This window comes from Erythrolamprus reginae, chromosome 4, assembly GCF_031021105.1.
Source record: "Erythrolamprus reginae isolate rEryReg1 chromosome 4, rEryReg1.hap1, whole genome shotgun sequence".
Lineage (NCBI taxonomy): Eukaryota > Metazoa > Chordata > Lepidosauria > Squamata > Dipsadidae > Erythrolamprus > Erythrolamprus reginae.
In genome coordinates this window covers 23,290,669-23,309,809 of record NC_091953.1, presented here as the reverse complement: position 1 = coordinate 23,309,809, position 19,141 = coordinate 23,290,669, and the positions used below count along the sequence as shown (strand labels likewise).

Genomic DNA, 19,141 nt, shown 5'->3' with positions numbered 1-19,141 from the left:
CTTGCTTTTCTTTTGATTTATTTTTCTAAAAGATTTCCAAATTGCTTTTCAGTATTATTAGCTTTTTCTTCTTCTTCTTCTATTTCAGGAAGACAGTGCACTCAGTTGCAACTTCTAAATCCTGAACGGTTTGCACGACTCGTCAAAGAAGTTATGAATACTTTATGGCCCAGTTCAGAGATTACAGTGCAATGGTTTCCTACTTCTGATAAGAATCACCCACCCATTTCATGGCTCAAAATGGTATGGAAGAATTTGTATATACATTTCTCCGAAGACTTGTCTCTATTTGACGACCTGCCACTTATTCCGAAGACATTACTAGATGAAGAAGTTGCAATCGATCTTATAAGATTGAGGGCTCCATCGCCAATTATTCTAGATGATGGGTCTGAAACGCAGCTTCCGGAATTTTTGCCTGAGATAATTGAGCAACTTGGTGGAATCATTCTTAAGAAGCTTGACCCCTCTATTCAACACCCACTTTTAAAGAAATATATACATCCGCCATCTCCACATATAGCTTTACAGTTAGCGGAAAAACTTCCTTTGCAGAAATCAGTAAATCCGATTGCATCATTGCCCACGTCACAGAAAAATGCACTCAGAAGCTTCCTTGCTAGTTTGACTGATATAACCGAAAAAGAGAAGAGAGTCATTAATGAGCTAATAATATTTAGGAAAATTGAGCAAGCCCTTGACGAAGGCACTGCTTTTACTGCCCTGAAAGCTTGTAAAGTACTGCATCACAACGCCAAACTTCCACAAGATGTAAAATTCTCTGTTTCCCTGGTGGACAGCAGTGACGAAGCCACCATCCGTTTAGTAAAGCTGCTGAAAGCAGAACAGTTGAGAACCACGGACTGCATAAAATTTATTTTAAAAGATATACAGGAGGATTTTTATTCTACCGATGAAGCAATAAAAATTATGCTATGGATTCTAGAAAATTTGACGTTCCTCAAAAGTGAAAATGCAGAGGTGCTGGATTGGTTGAAACCGTTTAAATTTATTAAAATTTCAGAGGAAAAAATGGCGTCTGCCAGTGAACTTTTTGATCCCGAGATAGAAGTGTTACAAGACCTCTTTTATGGGGAAGAAGAGCTCTGTTTCCCGCCCGCAGTTTTTAAAACGTCTCCAGATATTCTACACGCTCTGAGATTAATAGGCCTAAAATCTGAGAACAGTTTAGAAGAGACAGATATTTTATCTGTAGCCCATAAAATTGAGAAGTTGAAGGACTCTGCTGGTACAAGTCAGGATTTACTGACAAAAAAAGCCAGAACTTTGTTAATGATTTTGAACAGACGTTCATTACTGCATTCACTTGAAACTAAAACCACGTTGAAAAGAATTAAATGGATTCCAGCTTGCAAACAAAGGCCTCCAAATTACCCAAGTTCATTAATTTGGAAAGGTGATCATTGCTATTTGTGTTCACCACCAGAAATGTGTGATATATCCCAAGCAACTTTAATAGGTTCTTCTGTTCCCCTTGTAGAAAGTGTCCAGCCAAGTATTGAAAAGGCATTAGGAATCACCATCAAACCTAACATCAAGTCAGTATTAAAACATTTTAAAGTGGTAGTAGACTGGCACAGTTCCAAGAAATTTACTGACGAAGATTACTATCAGTTTCAGCAAATCTTACTTGAGATTTATGGTTTTATGCACGATCATTTAAGTGAGGGAAAAGAAGCTTTTAAGGCCTTGAAGTTTCCCTGGGTCTGGACTGGCAAAACATTTTGCTCACTATCTCAGGCAGTAATAAAATCGCCACCCGATCTTGACCTCCAACCTTATCTTCATAGTGTGCCCAAAACCATGGCTAAGTTCCATCAGTTGTTCATCAGTTGTGGGTCGTTTGAAAAACTGACCCCAGATCACGTCTCCATGGTAATTCAAAAAATATATCTCAAAAGCGAACAGTCTCTTAACGAAGAAAAGAGTAAGCAAAACCTTCACATCATGTTGAATATTATAAGGTGGCTGTACAGCAGCCAGATTCCAGCCAGTTTAAATACGCCTGTTCCACTATATTGCAGCAAAAAACCTTTTAAGCTTACGATGAAGCCAATCCACGAATGTTGCTACTGTGATGTCAAAGTGGATGACTTAAACGATTTGATTGACGATGCTATGGAGCCAATCATTTTAGTCCATGAAGATATTCCCATGAAAACGGCAGAATGGTTAAATGTGCCATGTCTCAGTACCAGGTTGATTAATCCAGAGAATATGGGGTTTGAACAATCAGGCCAACGAGAACCTCTCACAGTAAGAATTAAGAACATTTTGGAGGAATACCCTTCCGTCTCTGATATCTTCAAAGAGCTGCTTCAGAACGCCGATGACGCCGACGCAACACAGTGCAATTTTTTGATTGACATGAGAAGAAATAATGACATAAGAGAAAACCTTTTGGATCCAGGGATGGCGGCGTGTCACGGACCAGCGTTGTGGTCTTTCAACAATTCTGAATTTTCGGACTCGGACTTTCTAAATATAACCCGGTTAGGCGAGTCCCTAAAAAGAGCAGAAATTGACAAAGTTGGGAAGTTTGGCTTGGGATTTAATTCCGTCTATCATATCACTGACATCCCCATCATTATGAGCCGAGAATTCATGATCATGTTTGATCCAAACACCAACCATCTCAGTAAGCATATACGAGATAAATCTAATCCTGGGATCAAGATCAATTGGAAAAAGCAGCAGAAGAGACTTCGAAAGTTTCCTAATCAGTTTAAGCCATTCATAGGCGTGTTTGATTGTCAGCTCCCTTTGACTGTGGAGGCACCTTACAGTTACGAAGGGACCCTTTTTAGGCTCTCGTTTAGAACTCAGCAGGAAGCTAAAGTAAGTGAAGTCAGTGCTACCTGTTACAACACTGCAGATATTTACTCCCTTGTGGATGAGTTTAGCATTTGTGGGCATAGGCTGATCATCTTTACTCAGTGTGTAAACTCAATGGTCCTGAAGTATTTGAAAGCCGAAGAAGCCAATCCTGGGGTGGCTCAAGAGACTGTGACTATTAAAAAAACTCTATGTCCATCCAAAGCAATTACTACCCCCTTTATAAGCGTATTAAAGGAAGCTGCTAAACTCATGAAAACGTGCAGTAGCAGCATGAAAAAACTTCCCACTGAATCACCGAAGTCCTCGTGCATATTACAAATAACCGTAGAAGAATTCCACCATATCTTTAGACGTATTGCTGATTTGCACTCCCCGGTTTTCAGAGGGCCGGAAGACGACACTGTCGCGCTCTTTGAAATGGCTAAAACTGGACAAACCAAAAGGCCCACGGATGAACTGCCGCAGAAAACAGTAGATTCCACCACATGGCTTCTGTGTGCTTGCATGGACACTGGAGAAGCCTTAAAATTCTCCTTGCATGAAAGTGGACGACGCTTAGGACTTGTCCCCTGTGGCTCCGTAGGCGTTATGTTGTGCGAAAAACAGGATCAAAAGTGGACTGTGAAATCCAATTTCTGCAACTTGGGAGAAGTATTTTGCTATTTACCTCTTCGAATTAAAACAGGCCTACCTGTTCATATCAATGGTTCCTTTGCCATTACGTCAAATCGAAAGGAAATCTGGAAAACGGACACAAAAGGAAGGTGGAACGCCGTGTTTATGCGGCACGTGATAGTAAAGGCCTATTTGGAAGCTGTGGTAGTTTTACGCAACATGGCTATCTCCGGTGAGCTAGAAGATTACAGTTGCTTTGCGGTGTGGCCTGATCCTGATTCAGTGCATGATGATTTTGCAGTTGTATGCCAGGGGTTTTATGAAGAAATAGCCCACCCAAAAGGCAAAGAAGGGATCAGAGTGTTCTCTGATGGCTCGTTTTGGGTGTCAGTGAAGAATGTCAGGTTCTTGGACGATTCGTTGTTGAAACGTCCTGACATAGGAACTGCAGCTTTCAAGATTTTTCTTAAATACCTTAAAAAATCAGGTTCGAAGAATCTTTGTGCAGTAGATCTTCCTTCTTGGGTCAAATCAGGCTTTGAAGAGGCAGGGTGTAAGCCTGTATTACTAGAGAATACTTTTTCAGAGACACAGTTTTTTTCGGAGGTATTTTTCCCCAATATTCAAGAAATTGAGGCAGAGTTCCGCGATCCTTTAATGCACTATGTGCTGAATGAGAAAATCAGGGAATTTGCAGAAATCCTTTGCATTACTCCATGCATCCCCTGTTCTCTGGCTGAACATCCTCTTGTGGTACCTTCCAGACTGATCCATCCTGAAGGTCGAGTTGCAAAGCTTTATGTTAAAAAAGATGGAAGGTTTCCTCACGGAACTAGCCAAGATTATCTTAATCCTGTAATTTTGGTCAAATTAGTTCAGTTAGGCATGGCTAAGGATGATATTTCGTGGGAAGACTTGTTAGAACGTGCAAATTCTGTAGCCGAAATCAACAGGACTGACCACGCGGGAGCCTGCCTGAGAAGCAGTATACTATTAAATCTCATAGATGAAAAACTTAAAAACAAAGATCCAAGAGCTAAAGATTTTGCTGAAAAATTTCAAACGATACCATTTCTCCCGTTCCTCACAAAGCCTGTAGGCTTCTCCTTACAGTGGAAGGGCTCTGATTTCGAACCTGAAACTATGTTTTCTGCAGTGGACCTTTACACCGTTGATTACCAAGATATACTTTGTCTACTGAAACCCATACTGAATGAAAATTCTCATTCCTTTAAAGGATGTGGGACTATTCCCTTGGCTGTCAAAGAATTTTTAGGATTGCTTAAGAAACCAACCGTGTCCATGGTTATAACGCAATTAAAAGAAGTTGCAAAGTGCTTCGATGGAATTACTTTATATCAGGAAAATATCACCAATGCTTGTTATAAATATCTCCACGAAGCCCTACTACAGAATGGAACCACAAAAACAACCATCGTTGAGGAATTGAAAAATTACAGTTTCATTCTAGTTGAGAATGGTTACGTTGACTCCACAAAAGTAGCTTTTCATCTTAATTTTGAAGCGGCACCACATCTTCACCAGCTGCCTAATAAATACAGAAACAACTTTCGCGAACTCTTTGAAAGTGTAGGAGTACGTCACACTTTTATGGTGGAAGATTTTGCTCTCGTTCTTGAAGCGATTGATCAGGAAAGAGGAGGCAATCCACTCACAGAAGCAAATTTTCAACTTTGTAGGAGAATCATCAGTGAAGGGATATGGAGTCTTATTAGAGAGAAGAAGCAGGAATTCTGTGAAAAAAAGTATGGAGAAATTTTGTTACCGGAGACTCACCTTGCCCTTCTGCCAGCCAATTCTTTGTGCTACAATGACTGTCCTTGGATAAAAGTGAAAGATACAACGGTAAAATATTGCCACGCGGACATTCCTAGAGAAGTAGCGGTAAAGCTTGGGACAATACCTAAACGACACAAAGCCTTAGAACGGTACGCGTCAAATATCTGCTTCACTGCTCCTGGAACTGAGTTTGGGCAGAAAGAAAAATTGACCAGCAGAATTAAAAGTATTCTTAATGCATATCCATCAGAGAAAGAAATGCTGAAAGAGCTCCTTCAAAACGCCGATGATGCAAAGGCTACAGAAGTCTGCTTTGTGTTTGATCCTCGGCAGCACCCAGTGGATAGAATATTTGATGAAAAATGGTCCCCTCTTCAAGGCCCGGCATTGTGTGTCTTCAACAACCAGCCATTTACTGAAGATGACGTTAGAGGGATTCAGAATCTTGGTAAAGGCACCAAAGAAGGCAATCCATATAAAACTGGTCAGTATGGAATAGGGTTCAACTCCGTGTATCATATCACTGATTGTCCTTCTTTCATTTCTGGAAACGATATTCTTTGTATCTTTGACCCTCATGCGAGATATGCTCCAGGTGCAACATCCATTAGTCCCGGACGCATGTTTCGGGACTTGGATGTGGATTTCAGGACCCAGTTCTCCGATGTGTTGGATCTCTATTTAGGAGGCCACTTTAAACTGGACAACTGCACAATGTTTAGGTTTCCACTTAGAAATGGAGACATGGCAAAGGTTTCTGAAATTTCTTCCGTGCCGTGCTCGGACAGAATGGTACAGAATCTCCTAGACAAGCTGCGTACCGACGGTGCAGAACTTCTGATGTTTTTGAATCACATGGAGAAAATTTCTATCTGTGAAATAGAGAAAACAACGGGGGCCCTTAACGTGTTATATTCTGTCACTGGCAAAGTAACCGACGGGGATAGATTGAAACGAAAGCAGTTCCACGCTTCCGTAATTGACAGCGTAACAAAGAAGAAACAGCTGAGTGAGATACCTATGCAGCAGATCACATACACTATGGTTACGGAAGACTCCGAAGGCAACCTTACAACTTGGCTGATCTGCAATAGGTCAGGTTTCTCAGCCATCGACAAAGTTTCAAAGAGTGTAGTGTCAGCACATAAGAATGAGGATATTACGCTTTTCCCTCGAGGGGGAGTTGCGGCATGTATTACTCACAACTACAAGAAGCCGCATCGGGCATTTTGTTTCTTGCCTTTGTCTTTAGAGACTGGGCTTCCTTTTCATGTGAACGGACACTTTGCTCTGGATTCCGCCAGGCGAAACCTGTGGCGTGACGACAACGGAGTTGGTGTCCGAAGTGACTGGAATAATAGTTTAATGATAGCATTAATAGCACCAGCCTACGTTGAACTTCTAATTCAGCTGAAAAAGCGTTACTTCCAGGGAACTGATCCAACCATGTCCGTTTTGCAAAACACGTCCATGCACACGATGAAGGACACTTTGAAGAAATTTCTATCGTTTTTCCCAGTGAATAGACTTGACTTGCAACCGGATTGGTACTGCTTAGTGAAAGCCGTCTATAGCTGTATTCACGAGGAATCCAAACGCCTCCTCCCTGTTGTGCGAACTCCAAATGTGGATGGTTCCGATTTGCACTCTGCAATTATCATCACTTGGGTTAACATGTCTACCTCAAATAAAGCCAAGCCGTTCTTCGACAATTTGTTACAAGATGAGCTGCAGCACCTCAAGAACGTGGAGTACAACATCACGACTCGGAAGACTGTAGCGGAAAATGTGTACCGCCTCAAACATCTTCTCTTAGAGATTGGTTTTAACTTGATTTATAGCTGTGACGAAACTGCAAATCTGTATCACTGTCTTGTGGACGCTGACATTCCCGTGAGCTATGTAACCCCTGCTGATGTTCGATCGTTCCTGATGACGTTTTCCTCCCCGGATTCCAATTGCCACATTGGAAAGTTGCCCTGTCGTCTTCAACAGACGAATTTAAAACTTTTCCACAGCCTAAAGCTCCTTGTTGATTACTGCTTTAAAGACACCGAGGAAAATGAGGTCCAGATTGAAGGGTTGCCTCTGCTAATTACCCTCGACAGCGTGTTGCAAGTATTCGATTCGAAACGCCCAAAGTTCTTAACGACTTACCATGAATTAATCCCATCTCGCAAAGATTTGTTTATGAACACCCTTTACTTGCGGTACAGCAACATCTTACTTAATTGCAGCGTGGCCAAAACATTTGATATCTCCAGTTTTGCTGATTTATTGTCCTCCGTGTTGCCAAGAGAATATAAAGCAAGAGGGTGCATGAGATGGAAAGAGAACTTTGCCACCGAATCCTGGCTAAAGAATTCGTGGCATTTTATTGGCGAGTCTGTGAATGACAAAGATGAACAGGAAGAAGCAAAAATGACATTTGAAAACGTTGTTGAGATCCTAAAGGATTGGACCTTGCTTCCAGGCACAAAGTTTACTGTCTCCTCTAATCAGCTCGTGGTACCAGATTGCGATGTGTTGCTTCCTCTCAGCCTTATGCACATCGCTCTCTTCCCAAATTCCCAAACTGATAAAGTTTTCCATGCTTTAATGAAAACCGGTTGTATTCAACTTGCATTGAACAAAATTTGCTCCAAAGACAATCCCCTAGTTCCTCTGCTGTCGGGACATACAGCAAATATCGATAACCCCCCAAGCATTTTAAGAGCTATACAATATATGATTCAGACTTCATCGTTTAAGACAGAAAAGTTAGCCGAAAATGACTTTGAGGCCCTCTTGATGTATTTCAGTTGCAACCTAAACCACCTGACTTCCGAAGAGGACATAAAAGTTTTGAAGTCCCTTCCATGCTACAAATCTATCAGTGGACGATACGTTAGCTTATCGAAATGTGGGGCGTGCTATGTGCTCACAAGGAGCATCCCCTCCATCGAAGTGGACAAATGGACCCAGACAACTTCAGTTGCTTTCCTGGAAGAAAAAATCCACTTGAAAGATTTGTACACTGTGTTAAAGTGTGTTCCAGTAGATGATCTTGAAGTTTATTTAAAGCACCTTTTACCGAAGGTTGAAAGCCTTTCCTACGATGCAAAACTAGAACATCTGATTCATTTGAAAAACAGGCTTTCAAGCATCGAAGAATCGTCCGAAATAAAGGAGCAGCTCTTTGAGAAGTTAGAGAGCTTTTTGATCATTCACGATGCATGCAATAGGCTAAAACCTGCAAAACACTTTTATGACAGGACTGTAAAAGTCTTTGAAGTTATGCTTCCCGAAAAATTGTTCATACCTCAAGATTTCTTTAAAAAATTGGAACAGCTCACCAAACCCAAAAACCGTGCTGCTTTTCTGACATCATGGGTGGCATTGCTTCGAAATATGGGACTAAAACATGTTATTTCCCAAACTCAGTTATTGCAGTTTGCTAAAGAGATCAGCATGAGAGCCAACACCGAAAATTGGACCAAGGATACTCTGCAAAATACAGTGGATGTGCTCCTTCACCATATATTTCAAGAAAGAACTGATTTATTATCTGGAAACTTCCTTAAAGATTTGTCTTTAATTGCGTTTTTGTGCCCAGAACGTGCACCTGCTGAAATTGTTAGATTTCATCCACAATACCAAGAAGTGAACGGCACGCTTCCTCTTATAAAATTTAGTGGAGCCCAAGTAAACCCTAAATTCAAACAAACAGACGTTTTGCAACTTCTTTGGACTTCATGTCCTATACTTCCAGAGAAAGCCACACCTTTAAGTATCAGAGAACAAGAAGGAAGCAGCCTTGGTCCACAAGAACAACTTGAGCAGGTTTTAACCATGCTTAATGTTAACTTAGATCCTCCTCTAGACAAAGTTATAAATAACTGTAGAAATATATGCAACATAACAACTTTGGATGAAGACATGGTAAAAACGAGGGCTAAGGTTCTAAGGAGCATCTATGAATTTCTTAGCACAGAGAAAAAGGATTTCCGGTTTCAGCTTCGAGGAGTCGCTTTTGTGATGGTGGAAGAAGGCTGGAAGTTGTTGAAACCCGAGGAAGTAGTAATAAACCTGGAATATGAACCTGACTTCAAACCTTATCTGTACAAGCTTCCTTTGGAACTTGGCACATTCCACCAACTTTTTAAAAACCTAGGCACCGAAGATGTCATTTCCACAAAGCAGTATGTGGAGGTTTTGAGTCGCATATTCAAGAACTCCGAGGGAAAACAGCTTGACCCAAATGAAATGCGAACTGTTAAGCGGGTTGTCTCTGGCCTTTTTAAAAGCCTTCAGAATGATTCTGTGAAAGTTAGAAATGACCTTGAGAATGTGAGAGAACTGGCTCTGTACCTTCCAAGCCAGGATGGCAGATTGGTAAAATCAAGCATCTTGGTTTTTGATGATGCTCCACATTATAAAAGTAGAATACAAGGAAACATTGGTGTCCAAATGCTGGTGGATCTTAGCCAATGTTACTTAGGGAAAGACCATGGTTTTCACACTAAGCTGATCATGCTGTTTCCTCAGAAGTTGAGGCCTCGCCTTCTCAGTAGTATACTTGAAGAGCAGTTGGATGAAGATTCCCCTAAAACGTGTCAATTTGGAGCACTGTGTTCACTCCAGGGCAGGCTTCAGTTACTGCTGTCTTCTGAACAGTTCATTACAGGACTTATTAGGATTATGAAACATGAAAATGACAACACGTTTTTAGCCAACGAAGAAAAAGCCATAAAACTTTGCAAGACCTTAAGGGAAGGCTTGAAAGTTTCTTGTTTTGAGAAGTTGCAAACAACCTTGAGAGTTAAAGGTTTTGCACCCATTCCTCATAGTAAAAGTGAAACATTCGCCTTTTTAAAGCGATACGGGAACGCAGTAATACTACTCTACATACAGCATTCTGATAGCAAAGACATAAATTTCCTTTTAGCTTTAGCAATGACTCTGAAATCTGCAACTGATAATCTGATTTCTGATACTTCCTATTTAATTGCGATGTTGGGCTGCAATGATATTTACAGAATTAGCGAAAAGCTTGACAGTTTAGGGGTCAAGTATGACTCGTCAGAACCATCCAAACTTGAACTGCCTATGCCTGGTACTCCTATTCCATCTGAAATCCATTATACTCTTCTCATGGATCCAATGAATGTTTTTTATCCAGGTGAATATGTTGGGTATCTTGTTGACGCGGAAGGGGGCGATATCTATGGGTCTTACCATCCAACATACACATATGCCATCATAGTGCAAGAAGTAGTAAGAGAAGATACCGAAAACTCCAGTTTTTTGGGGAAGATTTATCAAATTGACATTGGATATAGCGAATACAAAATTGTAAGTTCTCTTGACTTATACAAATTTTCAAGACCCGATGAGAGTTCTCAGAGCAAAGGCAGTGCCCCATCTACTCCAACAAGCCCTACGGAGTTTCCAGCGCATGGACCAAGGACAATTCCTCCCCTTTTTCCTGGCAGGGAGAGTCATAAATCGTCCTCCTCTTCTAAACATCATTCCCCCAAAAAGGGTAAGGCAAATTCTCTACCAGAAATTCTAAGAGAAGTTACCTCAGTGATAGAACAAGCCTGGAAGCTTCCGGAATCCGAAAGGAAAAAGATTATAAGGCGGCTTTATCTTAAGTGGCACCCGGACAAAAATGCGGAAAACCTTGATCTGGCCAATGAGGTTTTTAAGCATTTACAAAATGAGATCAACAGAATGGAAAAGCAGGCATTTATCGATCAAAATGCTGACAGGGCATCCAGGCGGACATTTTCATCCTCGGCATCTCGATTCCAGTCAGACAAATTTTCATTTCAAAGGTTTTACACTTCATGGAATCAAGAAGCCACAAGCCATAAGTCTGAAAGGCAACACTCTAAAGAAAGAAGTCATTCCTCTACCGGCCCTTCGTACTCACAACGATTTTTTGTGCCACCTACGTTCAAGTCTGTTGGAAATCCCGTTGAGGCACGTCGATGGTTGAGGCAAGCTAGGGCAAATTTTTCAGCGGCCAGAAACGATCTTCATAAAAACGCCAACGAATGGGTCTGCTTTAAATGCTACTTATCCACCAAATTAGCTCTGATTGCTGCCGATTATGCAGTAAGGGGCAAGTCAGATAAAGACGTGAAACCGACTGCGTTAGCGCAGAAAATTGAAGAATATAGCCAACAGCTTGACGGTCTTACAAACGATGTCCACACACTGGAAGCCTACGGAGTGGATAGCTTAAAAACCCGCTATCCAGACCTCCTTCCTTTCCCGCAGGTCCCAAATGACAGGTTCACTTCTGAAGTCGCCATGAGGGTGATGGAGTGCACAGCATGTATTATCATAAAACTTGAAAACTTTATACAACAGAAGATATGAGAGACGTTAAAGATATGGTGGATTCATGCCATGTTTTTCACCATTTTTTTTAAAAAAAGCTACTTTTTGGTGGCATGTTCTTGTAGGTACGTCATGTATTCAGTCAGATGCCTCTGTTTAACAGGAATGCAAGTCATTTGTTTACCCTCAGAGAAGATAGTCGCTATGATAAAAGTACATTGGTGTTCGCTTTTGTTAGCAAGGAGTAGTTACTAAATATGAAGGAATAAAATGTGATTTAGTTGTGTAGTTACTGTAATTCAGAGGATACACAGGTTTTAGCAGGTTGTAAATGTAATAAATATATTCTGTGTCGATTAGGGCAAAAGTAAGTAGACCTAGGTAAGTGAATCTGTCCATTTCTAGAAAGAAGCAGAGGCTATCTTTATAATTGATAAGTGTTGGGCAGGTGAACATTCATGAATCTTTCTGTAGCTTATTACGATTACCTGCCAAAGGTTGTGCCATCCTCTGCTACTTTGCAACATTTCCATGAAAACGTTTATCTCTTTCACTGAATACCATGTTCTGTCCTCAGGCATGCGGAGTTAAGAATATAGAGACTTTGTAAAAATCTGAGCCTATTAGCATATAGTGGAATATGTATTTAAAGATTTGTCGGTTGTAAAATATGTACACAATAAAGTACAATGAACAGGGATAAATTGCACTTTATGTAACCAAAGAGTTGGACCAGTGTTTCTAAATCTTCGCCATTTTTAGAACTGTGGACTTCAACTCCCAGAATTCCCCTTGCTGCCTGGGGAATTCTGGGAGTTGAAGTCCGCAGTTCTGAAAGTAGCCAAGGCTGAGAAGTACTGCTTTGGACTATGGTTAGTAAAATTTGCTTGTATGTATTCATCCAACTTTTCCCCAAGAAGTGTCATTTTCAGTGTACTAATGGAAGACTTAAGTATATTATTCTTTTTTAAGAAATTCAAAAATGTATGGAAAAAAATTCTGCTGGAACAGTCTGTGTACATTTGTTTGTTATGGACATACATTTTATTCCAAATGGAATATGGTTATACCTCTGCTGCATTATCATGTGAAAAGGTTATTGTGGACTGCACATCATTTTAATCCTACTTGTTCAATGACTTTTCGACACAATACATTTTACTTTATAATTTACTTTAGGTGCTTAGGATACGTTGGATGCGAATTACATGTATATTACATATCACTTTCTGTAGGATTTTTTTGAAACTGCACACCGAACCATCCATCAGACCCTGCCTTGATTTAGCTTTGTGTTTCATTTTTTTTTAAATGAGTCACCATTAGAAATAATATAAAAATTAATGTATTTTGGTATTCAGTGGGGTATTTTTTAAAAATATGTTTTAAATGGTGCTGCAATGCTACGCTTTTTTAATTTTGTCTCACACAGTGTCACATAAAGAAATTTAAGTTTTTTTAGTTCAAATGGTTTCTTTTATAAATTGTTATACTTTTGATAATGCCATGTAAATTATTAAATATTTGTAAAACAAACTTGTACCAATAAACCTATTGTAGTTAGTATTGTATTCCATTATATAATGGTTGTAAATTTCATTGATTAGAACACTGAAACGATCATTTCACTTAATGTAACTTGCAAGACAAAACAAAAAAGATTCTAGAAAAAATAAAATAGCAATACAGAAAAAAAAATGCTAGCTCTTGAAACAAATGTAAAAATATGTTTGGAAAAATAGCTCAGTAAATTCTAGGCTTTGAAATCTTTAAGGCTTTGATTGCAAAGCCATGTGATTATTTCCGCTGCTAAGTGCCATAATATTAATTTAATAATAAAACTCAAAAAACTCTTCAGGCTGCGTGTGTTGGTTTTTAAATCATTTGTTTTACCAGTAGGGGTCAGGACTACTGGACACACCTGCCTTCCCCTCACCTCAGCACTTTTAATTATTTTGTTGTTTTGCTTTTGTGAGAAGAAAATTGGAATTTCCAAATGATGGCTTAGTTTTTAGTTTACTGGAACAGACCTCCTGAACGAGAGCACCAGACTGTAATTTAAAATAGGGATTGTGGTGTGCGTGTGTCAATTTGAGTTTCAAAAAATTGAAAGTGGGTGAATTAGGATAGCAAATCCAAAAAATACTCATCCCTATTTACCGCTTTTGTAGAGTTGAGACTTTTGTATTAGAACTGCAGTATTTTTCAGAGTATAAGATGCACCTTTTTCCTCCCTAAAAGAGGCTGAAAATTGCATCTTATATTCTGAATATAGTTTCTTTTTCCAGCCCTAACTAGACGCTTACCTTTTTCATTGTTACTCTCTCCAAATAATGTTTTTTCAGCCCTAAGTCTTTGCAGGGTTTTTTTTTTCATTGCTCTACTTGCTCCGAATAAGTTTCTTTCCAGCCCTAACAAGGTGCTAACCATGTTCCTGGCTCTTACCAACTTGCAGGCTCTTTCATTGTTATTCTCTCCAAATAAGGTTTTAAAAAAAATATTTTTGTACTGCATATATATGTATATATACACTGCTCAAAAAAAATAAATAAAGGGAACACTTAAACAACCCAATATAACTCCACCAAACTTCTGTGAAATCAAACTGTCCACTTAGGAAGTAACACTGATTGACAATTAATTTCACATGCTGTTGTGCACATTCAACTTTGTACAGAACAAAGTATTCAATGAGAATATTCCATTCATTCAGGTTGTGTTATTTGAGTGTTCCCTTTATTTTTTTTGAGCAGTATACATCAGAGTTTTTCAAACTTGGCAACTTTAAGACTTGTTGGACTTCAACTCTCAAAATTCTGGAAGTTGAAATCCACAAGTCTTAAAGTTGCCAAGTTTGGGGATACATAGTTGAGGCATCCTATCTGTACCAGCATAAAAGCAAACCGTACCCAGTGTTTGAAGGAAGAAAGAATAACCCAGTCTTTAGGGCAGACCTGGGCAAAGGGTGGCCCGAGGGCTGGACGTGGCCCGCCCGCTGTCTGTGACCGGCCCACAGAGGTTGGAAGGAAGGAAGGAGAAATTCTCTTTCCATGCCCTTTTGCAAAAGTCCAATAAATGCTCATTTTTTAATTGTTCATTGGTTTCATTGGCCTTTCCAAGAAATTTAAAGCAAACCTCCCACCCTGCCTCTCAGGGGGGAAAAAAAGGAGGAGGAAGTGGAGGAAGAAAAGGAATCCAAAGCTACTTTCAGGCAAAGCCTCCACTATGTTTTCTCAACTGACAATGTAGGTCAATTGAAGAGAGGCAGCTGAAAGGAATATTTTGAAAGAGAAGTAAAGAACTGCCCAAAAGCACAAATAAAAGGCAGAGAAAATCAGAGAGATAGAAGCTTCTCTCCATCTGGAGAAGGAAGGAAGGAAGGAAGGAGGGAGGAAGGAAGGAAGGAAGGAGGGAGGGATGAAGGAGAAATGGAGGGAACAAGGAAGAAAGGGGTGGGCAATTAATTTATAATTATAGTATAATTATAATATATAATATAATATATAATATATAATTATAATATATAATATAATATATAATTATAATATATAATATAATATATAATTATATATAATAATATTATAATATAATATATAATTATATATAATAATATTATAATATAATATATAATTATATAATATAATGTATAATTATATAATATAATATATAATTATAATTTATAATTATAATTAACTCAGTTCTACCCAATAATATACAGTATTGGGTAGAACTGAGTTAATTATATTAATCCGGTCCTCTAAAACCATCCCAATTTCTCGTGCAGCCCCATGGCAAAATTAATTGCCCACCCCTGCTTTAGGGTATTGTGAAAGTTCTGGAGGAAGACAGGCAGAAAAAGCAATACCTCCTAGCTCTCATCAAATGACGTTTCTTCCCAGAAGGGACCTGAAGTGTGCTTAACCTATGAAATCTGGTGGCATAGGCAAAAGTCACCACAGTTAAGCATTCCCATGATTAACTTGGGGCTGGACCATGTGGGGCTATACAGATGACAACTGACATCTTGAATTGCATCTGGAAACCAGTGCAGCTCAGTTAGCAGTAATATTACATGGGCATCATGTGCTGTGCCCCAAATTCTACAGTATACTGCAGTGATGATGAACCTATGGCAAGTGTGCCACAGGTGGCATGCGGAATCATATTGGAGGGCTCGCAAGGGGTTGCCCTATGTCCGCTCCAGTACGCCAGCTGAACTTTGGCCTTGGGGAAGGCCATTTTACCCTCCGGAGTGCAAAAAATGGCCCAACGGGTAAACCGGAAATTCGGAGAGAAAGGAAAGAAGGATTTCAAGCTACAGATAACAAGTCACATGTTTATCCACCTGATATCTGATAAAACCTAAAATCGACTATCTTTTCCAAACAATTAGAAACATAGAAACATAGAAGTCTGACGGCAGAAAAAGACCTCATGATCCATCTAGTCTGCCCTTATACTATTTTCTGTATTTTATCTTAGGATGGATATATGTTTATCCCAAGCATGTTTAAATTCAGTTACTGTGGATTTATCTACCACATCTGCTGGAAGTTTGTTCCAAGGATCTACTACTCTTTCAGTAAAATAATATTTTCTCACGTTGCTTTTGATCTTTCCCCCAACTAACTTCAGATTGTGTCCCCTTGTTCTTGTGTTCACTTTCCTATTAAAAACACTTCCCTTCTGAACCTTATTTAACCCTTTAACATATTTAAATGTTTCGATCATATCCCCCCTTTTCCTTCTGTCTTCCAGACTACCGTATATACTCGAGTATAAGCCGACCCGAGTATAAGCCGAGGCACCAATTTTTGCCACAAAAACTGGGAAAACGTATTGACCCGAGTATAAGCCGAGGTTAGAAAATGCAGTGGCTACTGGTAACTTATAAAAATGGAAAACAATAAAATTACATTAATTGAGACATGTTTTAGAATATTTATTTTAAAGAAAACCAGTAAACTAGCTCTGTAAATTTAAAAGAGGGTAAACAAATTAACAATATTAACAATAAATTAAAAAGTAAAAAAAGTAGCTCGATCAGGAAGCTAAAACCTAAGAGTTAAAATCCTTCAAAACTGGATTCCTTCTCATCATTAATTGGATTTACATTATTGTTCTGTTTTTATATATGCTGTGAGCCACCCTGAGTCCTTGGAGAGGGATTGCATACAAATCCAATTAAATAAACAAACAAACAAACAAACAAACAAACAAACAAATAAGTGTATCCAAAGAAGAGCTTCAGCATTAGCTGCTGTGAGGTTATCAGCATAGAAAACCAAATAGATAGATAGATAGATAGATAGATAGATAGATAGATAGATAGATAGATAGAAATAGATAGATAGATAGATAGATAGATAGATAGATAGATATAGATAGAAAGATAGACAGACAGACAAACAGAAAAATAGATAGATAGATAGATAGATAGATAGAAATAGATACAGATAGATAGATAGATAGATAGATAGATAGATAGATAGATAGATAGATAGAAAAATAGTTAGATAGAAAAATAGATAGAAATACTGTAGATACAGATAGATGATAGATGGATAGATAGATAGATAGATAGATAGATAGATATAGATAGAAAGATAGACAGACAGACAGATAGAAAAATAGATAGATAGATAGATAGATAGATAGAAAGAAATAGATACAGATAGATAGATAGATAGATAGATAGATAGATAGATAGAAAAATAGATAGATAGAAAAATAGATAGATAGAAAAATAGATAGATAGAAAGATAGAAAAAGAATTCCTGTCTAGCTCTGCCTCATAACACATTATTAGATCCTATCCAAGCAAGGACAGCAACTACCACAAAATACCATTTTTTAAACAGTTTAAATCCTTTCAAAGGAGGGGGAGGATAATCTGACAGCAGGGGGCCTTTTTAATCCGACTCACCATTGCAAATGGCTGCCTTCTTTGCTTGAGTTAGGGAGAGGAACTACGGCGTGGGAGAAGGGACAAAAGCTGGTGCCTCCTCGCTCTGGCTCAAGCAATGGCGCCCTCGTGTGGTGACTTTGTCAATGACCCGAGTATAAGCCGAGGCTGTGTTTTTCAGCCCATTTTTGGGGCTAAAAAACTCGGCTTATACTCGGATTGAGTTCATTAAGTCTTTCCTGATACGTTTTATGCTTAAGACCTTCCACCATTCTTGTAGCCCGTCTTTGGACCCGTTCAATTTTGTCAATATCTTTTTGTAGGTGAGGTCTCCAGAACTGAACACAGTACTCCAAATGTGGTCTCATGTAGCATGTAGCAGTAGTGGTCTCACTACTGCTACAAATGTTATGCAATCCTATACACACAGTTCATGGCCTTTAGGATTCAATTAGAAACATAGAAACATAGAAGTCTGACGGCAGAAAAAGACCTCATGGTCCATCTAGTCTGCCCTTATACTATTTTCTGTATTTTATCTTAGGGTGGATATATGTTTATCCCAGGCATGTTTAAATTCAGTTACTGTGGATTTATCTACCACGTCTGCTGGAAGTTTGTTCCAAGGATCTACTACTCTTTCAGTAAAATAATGTTTTCTCATGTTGTGTGCAATAGGGTTGATATTCCTGGAGGCGTCTGTAATATGGTAAATGATTTAGCTTTACTAGATAAATGGTCTAAGCAATGGAAACTGCAGTTTAATGTTTCCAAATGTAAAATAATGCACTTGGGGAAAAGGAATCCTCAATCTGAGTATTGTATTGGCAGTTCAGTGTTGGCAAATACTTCAAAAGAAAAGGATTTAGGGGTAGTGATTTCTGACAGTCTCAAAATGGGTGAACAGTGCAGTCAGGCGGTAGGGAAAGCAAGTAGGATGCTTGGCTGCATAGCTAGAGGTATAACAAGCAGGAGGAGGGAGATTATGATCCCACTATATAGAATGATGGTGAGACCACATTTGGAATACTGTGTTCAGTTCTGGAGACCTCACCTACAAAAAGATATTGACAAAATTGAACGGGTCCAAAGACGGGCTACAAGAATGGTGGAAGGTCTTAAGCATAAAACGTATCAGGAAAGACTTAATGAACTCAATCTGTATAGTCTGGAGGACAGAAGGAAAAGGGGGGACATGATCGAAACATTTAAATATATTAAAGGGTTAAATAAGGTCCAGGAGGGAAGTGTTTTTAATAGGAAAGTGAACACAAGAACAAGGGGACACAATCTGAAGTTAGTTGGGGGAAAGATCAAAAGCAACATGAGAAAATATTATTTTACTGAAAGAGTAGTAGATCCTTGGAACAAACTTCCAGCAGATGTGGTAGATAAATCCACAGTAACTGAATTTAAACATGCCTGGGATAAACATATATCCATCCTAAGATAAAATACAGAAAATAGTATAAGGGCAGACTAGATGGACCATGAGGTCTTTTTCTGCCGTCAGACTTCTATGTTTCTATGTTTCTATGCTTTTGATCTTTCAATATTCTTTCAATATTGAACTGCAATATTCAAATCTTTCATTTGGTGGTTTTACAAACCAAGCAAGAATGCCAAGGAAAA

The 19,141-nt window shown here is 39.0% G+C and overlaps 1 protein-coding gene across 1 annotated transcript in view; it reads left to right on the top strand.

Annotated features, from left to right (window-relative positions):
• The window catches only part of SACS (sacsin molecular chaperone), a 40,974-nt gene extending 27,515 nt beyond the window's left edge, over positions 1 to 13,459 (top strand). Inside the window, exon 9 of the mRNA XM_070749777.1 lies at positions 89 to 13,459. Within this exon, the coding sequence (XP_070605878.1) occupies positions 89 to 11,643 (11,555 nt within the window). The 3' untranslated portion in view covers positions 11,644 to 13,459. The remainder of the gene's footprint in view (positions 1 to 88) is intronic.
• The last annotated feature ends 5,682 nt before the right edge of the window (positions 13,460 to 19,141 follow it).